The sequence below is a fragment of the Myotis davidii genome, unplaced genomic scaffold, assembly GCF_000327345.1.
Source record: "Myotis davidii unplaced genomic scaffold, ASM32734v1 scaffold509, whole genome shotgun sequence".
Taxonomy (NCBI): Eukaryota; Metazoa; Chordata; class Mammalia; order Chiroptera; family Vespertilionidae; genus Myotis; species Myotis davidii.
Genome location: NW_006382996.1, coordinates 649,293 through 654,777, shown reverse-complemented (window position 1 = coordinate 654,777; position 5,485 = coordinate 649,293). Strand labels below are relative to the sequence as shown.

Here is a 5,485-nt window from a genome sequence, read left to right as displayed (position 1 = left end):
TCCGGCAGGGGTGTCAGGCATGGGCAGGGGACCGCCAGATCCCCACAGTTGCAGGCTCCGCCCCTGCCCAGGCCTAACCCTCTGGCCAAGGCATTAAGCCTGGGTAGGGGACTCCCAGCTCCCCGCGATCTCCCGCTCTGCCCCTGCCCAGGCCTATCGCCTCTGGCCGAGGCATCTGGCCCGGGCAGTGGGGTCCCACAGCTGCAGCAGCCCCGTGATTGTGGGCTCTGCTTTAGGCCCAGGCAAGGGACCCCTAGCTCCCAGGACTGCCAGCTTCGACCGTGCCCAGCTCCCATCGCTGGCTCCACCCCTACTTCCTGCTATCACTGGCCAGGGCAGCAAAGGCGCCTGATTCTCTGATCATGGCTGGGAGGCATTGTCAGTGGCAGGGGGCTTCTTCCTGCTTTCCCTTTTGCCTCCCTGCATTGTGCCTACATATGCAAATTAACCGCGATCTTGTTGGCAGTTAACTGCCAATCTTAGTTGGCAGTTAATTTGCATATAGCCCTGATTAGCCAATGAAAAGGGTAGCGTCGTACGCCAATTACCATTTTTCTCTTTTATTAGTGTAGATATATATCCTGGCCAATGTAGCTCAGTGGTTGAGCATTGACCTATGCATCAAGAGGTTCATTTACTGGTCAGTGGGGGTGTGTAAGAGGCAGCTGATTGATGTTTCTGTCTCATCGATGTGTCTATCTTTCCCTCTCCCTTTCTCTCTCTCTAAAATCAATAAAAACATATTAAAAAATATACATATATATGTATGTATAGTTGGCCCTGCTGGATGCCTCAGTTGGTTGAAGTGTCATCTGTACACGAAAAGGTTGGAGGTTCTATTCCAGGTCAGGCACATATCTAGGTTGCAGTTTTTTTTTGTTGTTGTTTTTTTAAAAATATATTTTATTGATTTTTTACAGAGAAGAAGGGAGAGAGATAGAGAGTTAGAAACATCGATGAGAGAGAAACATTGATCGGCTGCCTCCTGCACATCTCCCACTGGGGATGTGCCCACAACCAAGGTACATGCCCTTGACAGGAATCGAAACCGCGACCCTTCAGTCCGCAGGCCGACGCTCTATCCACTGAGCCAAACCGGTTTTGGCTAGGTTGCAGTTTTGATTCCGAGTGGGAGGCAACCAGTTGATAAATGCTTCCCTCTCACATTAATGTCTCTCTCTCTCTTTTTCTCTCTCTTCCCTTCCTCCCCTCTAGAATCTATAAAAACATATCCTCGGGTGAGGTGGCTGTGTGGAGTAGCCACTCTGTCTCACAGCTTCACCAATAAACTCTTTCACTTAAAAATAAATTAAGCCGAAACCGGTTTGGCTCAGTGGGTAGAGCGTCGGCCTGCGGACTGAAAGGTCCCAGGTTCAATTCCGGTCAAGGGCATGTACCTGGGTTGTGGGCACATCCCCAGTAGGAGATGTGCAGGAGGCGGCTGATCGATGTTTCTCTCTCATCGATGTTTCTAATTCTCTATCTCTCTCCCTTTCTCTCTGTGGAAAATCAATAAAATATATTTTAAAAAAATAATAAATTAATATTAATATATAATCTGTAAAGTAAAACCTTAGTTTACTTGTTTGTTTTTTTAATATATATTTTTTGATTTTAGAGAGGGAGAGGGGAAAGAGAGAGATAGAAACATCAATAATGAAAGAGAATCACTGATTGGCTGCCCACTTTATGCCCCCCACCAGGGATTAAGCTGGCAACCCCGGGCATGTGCCCTTGACCAGAATAGAACATGGGACCCTTCAGTCCACAGGCTGGTGCTCTATCCGCTGAGCCAAACCAGCCAGGGCAAACCTTACTTCAGTTGTTGATGAAACAGTGTTCTAACACCGATTTTCCACCAGTACGCCTCAATAATGTTTTAAAAAAATATTTTTATTGATTTCAGAGAGGAAGGGAGACAAAGAGAGAGACAGAAACATCAGTGATGAGAGAGAATCATTGATCAGCTGCCTCCTGTACTTCCCCTACTGAGGATGGAGCCCGCAACTGGGCATGTTGCCCCTGACCAGAATCGAAACCAGGACCCTTCAGTCCATAGGCCAACACTCTATCCATGGAGCCAAACTGGCTATAGCTCTCAAGAATTTTTAAAATATGCAATACCTGACTATTTAGTCAGGGGCACTGGCCTCTTTTGCCGACTGTCAAAAAACAAACATAAAAAAGACAACAGCTAACACACAATAACCATTTGGTGTGAATGAATCAAAATTATACCTTCTTATTTGGTCAGTTCGGCCAAAAACTTATTTTTACTGTGCCATAGAATTTTAGTCATTAGTTGATGTGTGCCACGAGATGAAAAAGGTTGAAAATCGCTGTTCTAAGAAGAAAACCGAGTACAGTGTCTCTGCAGCCCATTAAGAAATCAATGGTTTCAAACACAGCAAAAATTTCTACCACAGGGTTGTTAAGATAATAGGAAGCCGCAGGCAGAAGGTATGCATTTTATTCAAAAAATAAAAGGAAGTAAAAAACAATGTGATGGTTCGTGTCAGGTGTAGTTTTGTTCTGAATTAAAGAAGGATTGATTCATTATAAAAAATAAAATAACTAAAAAAATAAAAAAGGAGGATTGATCCAGCAGAGGAGAATTTGAACATATTATGGAAGGGTAGTTACAGAAGGTTCCTTAGGAGATTGAAATGAGTGGGATAGCAAGTCTAGGTGAGAAGGTAACTTAAGGGCAGATAAGCAAGGCCGAATACCGAAACAGAAGAAAAGAAGGGCAGTGAGTAGAATGTAAAAATGGTGAGGGGGAGGGAGGCCTGATTGTGCAACGCAAAGAAAGAGACAGGGATGAAAGGAGAAGGATGGAAGAATGGGGACGGGGGCTGTGGGATGGCAACAATTTGAGCTTGTCCACTGTTCATGAGAATCTGAAGCCTCGGCCTCTCACCCCAAAAGTGACAAGGGACGCATCTGGGAGTGGATTTCCTAAGAACCAAACAACCAGGTTCTCTGCCAGGTTCTCATTCTCAGTCCAGAGCCTCCATTTTATAAAACCATGGAGCCTCCTTCCTTTCACAACATAGCTGTCGGTTGCCCTCTGCTGGCCGATTTTGGTCTTGGCTCTCCAGATGTTTAAACCTGAGAGCATGCGCAACATGGGATTCAGTGGACGCCAAGGACTGAATCTGTTCGGTAGAATTACAGTATATATTTGATCACATCTACGTGTAAGACTTAGGAGAGTAGATACAAATGAAATACAATCCTAAATCCCAAGAAGCTTATAGTACAGTCTGAGTGAGGACTAAAACATGTACACATAACCACTGTAAAAAGCATCCATTTACTCAATAAAAAAAAACCAAAACTTTTTTTTTTATTGAAGAGCTTATAGGTGCCAAGAGTTTATATTCTACAGAGGAAACAATTCACATAATAAGATTAGGGCATAGGCCATAGGACATGGTGGGCGACAGGTGATTAGAGAACCGACATTTAAGTGGAGACTGAGTAGAAGGTGAGGATAAGAAAGATGATTTCAGGCAGAGAACAGCATGAACACGGACAAATGCTACTCCGAGAGCTAAAATAATGCCAGGGGATGGAAGCAGGAAATATGGGAGAGTGGTGAGAGAAAAGAGACCAAAAGCAGCTCGGGAGAGTTTTTTAAAAATATATTTTTATTGATTTCAGAGAGGAAGGGAGAGGGCTAGAGAGACAGAAACATCAACGATGAGAGAGAACCATTGATCAGTTGCCTCCTGCACACCCGGGCATGTGCCCGTGACCGGAGTTGAACCCACAACTCTTCAGTCGCAGGCCAACACTCTATCCACTGAGCCACGCCGGCTAGGGCAGCTGTGGAAAGTTTTAAGGTCTCCGGCTACACTGTGCAGAATGTGGTACAGCTTTACATATAACTCACGTAGTTCTCACAAGAACTCCGACTTTCCAAATAAAGGCTCCAGCTAGTGGTGGGTCCAGCTTGCACTCGATCCTGAGAAAAGCAGACAGATTTGAGACACAGTTGGCAGGTAGAATAAATATAATTTGTAAAAATTAATTTTTGCACACGTGTATTAAAGGAGATTCCCTGCATGCCATCTAATGAATGGTGGTGGTAGACTGATAGGTTCCAGCTGGAGTCATCAAGAGCCTCAAAGAGGAGGAGCAAACCGGTGTACAGCATGGAAAGTGATTATGGTGGGGGTGGGAAGGAGACAGTGGTGAGGGCGAGCGTGGGAAATACAGCATGAGCAATGGTATAAACCCCTGGTCCTTTGGGGATCCTGCTTGGAGAAGATGGTGCTGTGCAAGAAATGAAATACAAGAAGAACATCCTCCACAAGTATCTTAGATATTCCCCACAATCAGAAATGGGGGGACAGGAAGAACTGAGTGAGTTGAGTGCAGGTGAGAGAAGGGACTGATTCCCTATCTTGGCTAATACGTGGAGCATTCAGCACAGTGCCTGGCACCTAGTGAGCACTCAGTAAAAAGTGATAGTTATCCCACACTAGCTCCAGCTAGACCTGCCTTGTTTGCTTCAATAGGCCACTCCCCCAAGCCCTGTGGTACCTGAGGCGCGCCTCTTCAAGCAAATCCAAATGAGAGCATGCCCTGTTCCTGGGTCTTCATTTGTAATCAGACCTACCAGACATGACTTCCGGTCATCAAATCCAGAGGTGCCCTCTCCTCCTGGAAACTCCAGTTTTGACTATGACAGCACAACAGGTATTCACATTCCCAAACAAAACGTAACCCTTCTTCAAATCCCTTGCTGTTCCCTACCGAAAGCGTGAAACGATGTCAAAGTTCGGCTAGCAAACCTGCAGCACAGAGTTCTGAGAGTGCCTTGTATTCTAGCCGCCGATATGGTTGTGGACAATAAGCTTCCGAGATCGCCCCCATTTCCCCCAAATCCAAGGGTGAGACCTTCCGGCTTCTATTTCCGAGGCAGAAAGGTAAGTGCACGAGACATGTGCGAAAACAAGGGGTTCCCTTTACAGGTCTTGAAGGGAAAGGGGGGAAAAAAAGCGGCCGTCACGAACAGGATTCGAACCTGTGCGGGGAAACCCCATTGGATTTCGAGTCCAACGCCTTAACCACTCGGCCACCGTGACTCCCAAAACTGCAGTCGGCCTCGCGCTTACAGAAGGAGTCCGCCCGGCGGGGACGCCCGCTCGCCGACCGCGCGCCCCCTCCCCGCTCTTCACCTCCCTGCTCTGCCGCCCAAAGGGCAACATCGGGGGGAACGGGGGACCCCGGCTGGGAGGGCCACCCACCCAGCAAAGATTCGGGGTGTCAGGGAGCGCAACGCTCTGTAGGAGGCGACGGCGTTGCCTGCGAAGGAAGCAGCTGGCGGGCAGGGGCTGGCCCCGAGGGTGGCGGCCCGGGGACCCCGGGATGGAGGAGGGAGAGGCGCTGGGACGGGGCATGAGGGGCGGCTCGGGAAGCGTTCTCACGGTCTCCCCGGGTGAGAGGCGGGGACATCTCGGGGAGGGGGGTCTGG

At 47.7% G+C, this 5,485-nt stretch overlaps 1 protein-coding gene and 1 non-coding gene across 12 annotated transcripts in view; one reads left to right on the top strand and one right to left on the bottom strand.

Moving 5' to 3' along the window:
• The first annotated feature begins 4,496 nt into the window (after positions 1-4,496).
• SMARCC2 (SWI/SNF related, matrix associated, actin dependent regulator of chromatin, subfamily c, member 2) overlaps positions 4,497-5,485 on the top strand; it is a 23,960-nt gene continuing 22,971 nt past the window's right edge. For 4 of the 11 annotated variants that reach the window (XM_015557437.1, XM_015557439.1, XM_015557440.1 and 1 more), the window contains exons 1-2: positions 4,498-4,707; positions 4,840-4,937. In XM_015557437.1, the coding sequence (XP_015412923.1) occupies positions 4,581-4,707; positions 4,840-4,937 (225 nt within the window). In that variant the 5' untranslated portion in view covers positions 4,498-4,580. Of the gene's footprint in view, positions 4,708-4,839; positions 4,938-5,485 lie in introns of all 11 variants that reach the window. The other 7 variants (XM_015557435.1, XM_015557438.1, XM_015557436.1 and 4 more) reach the window with 5 other exon arrangements.
• On the bottom strand, positions 5,015-5,096 carry TRNAS-CGA. The gene has a single exon. It is a non-coding gene; the product is annotated as a tRNA-Ser (tRNA).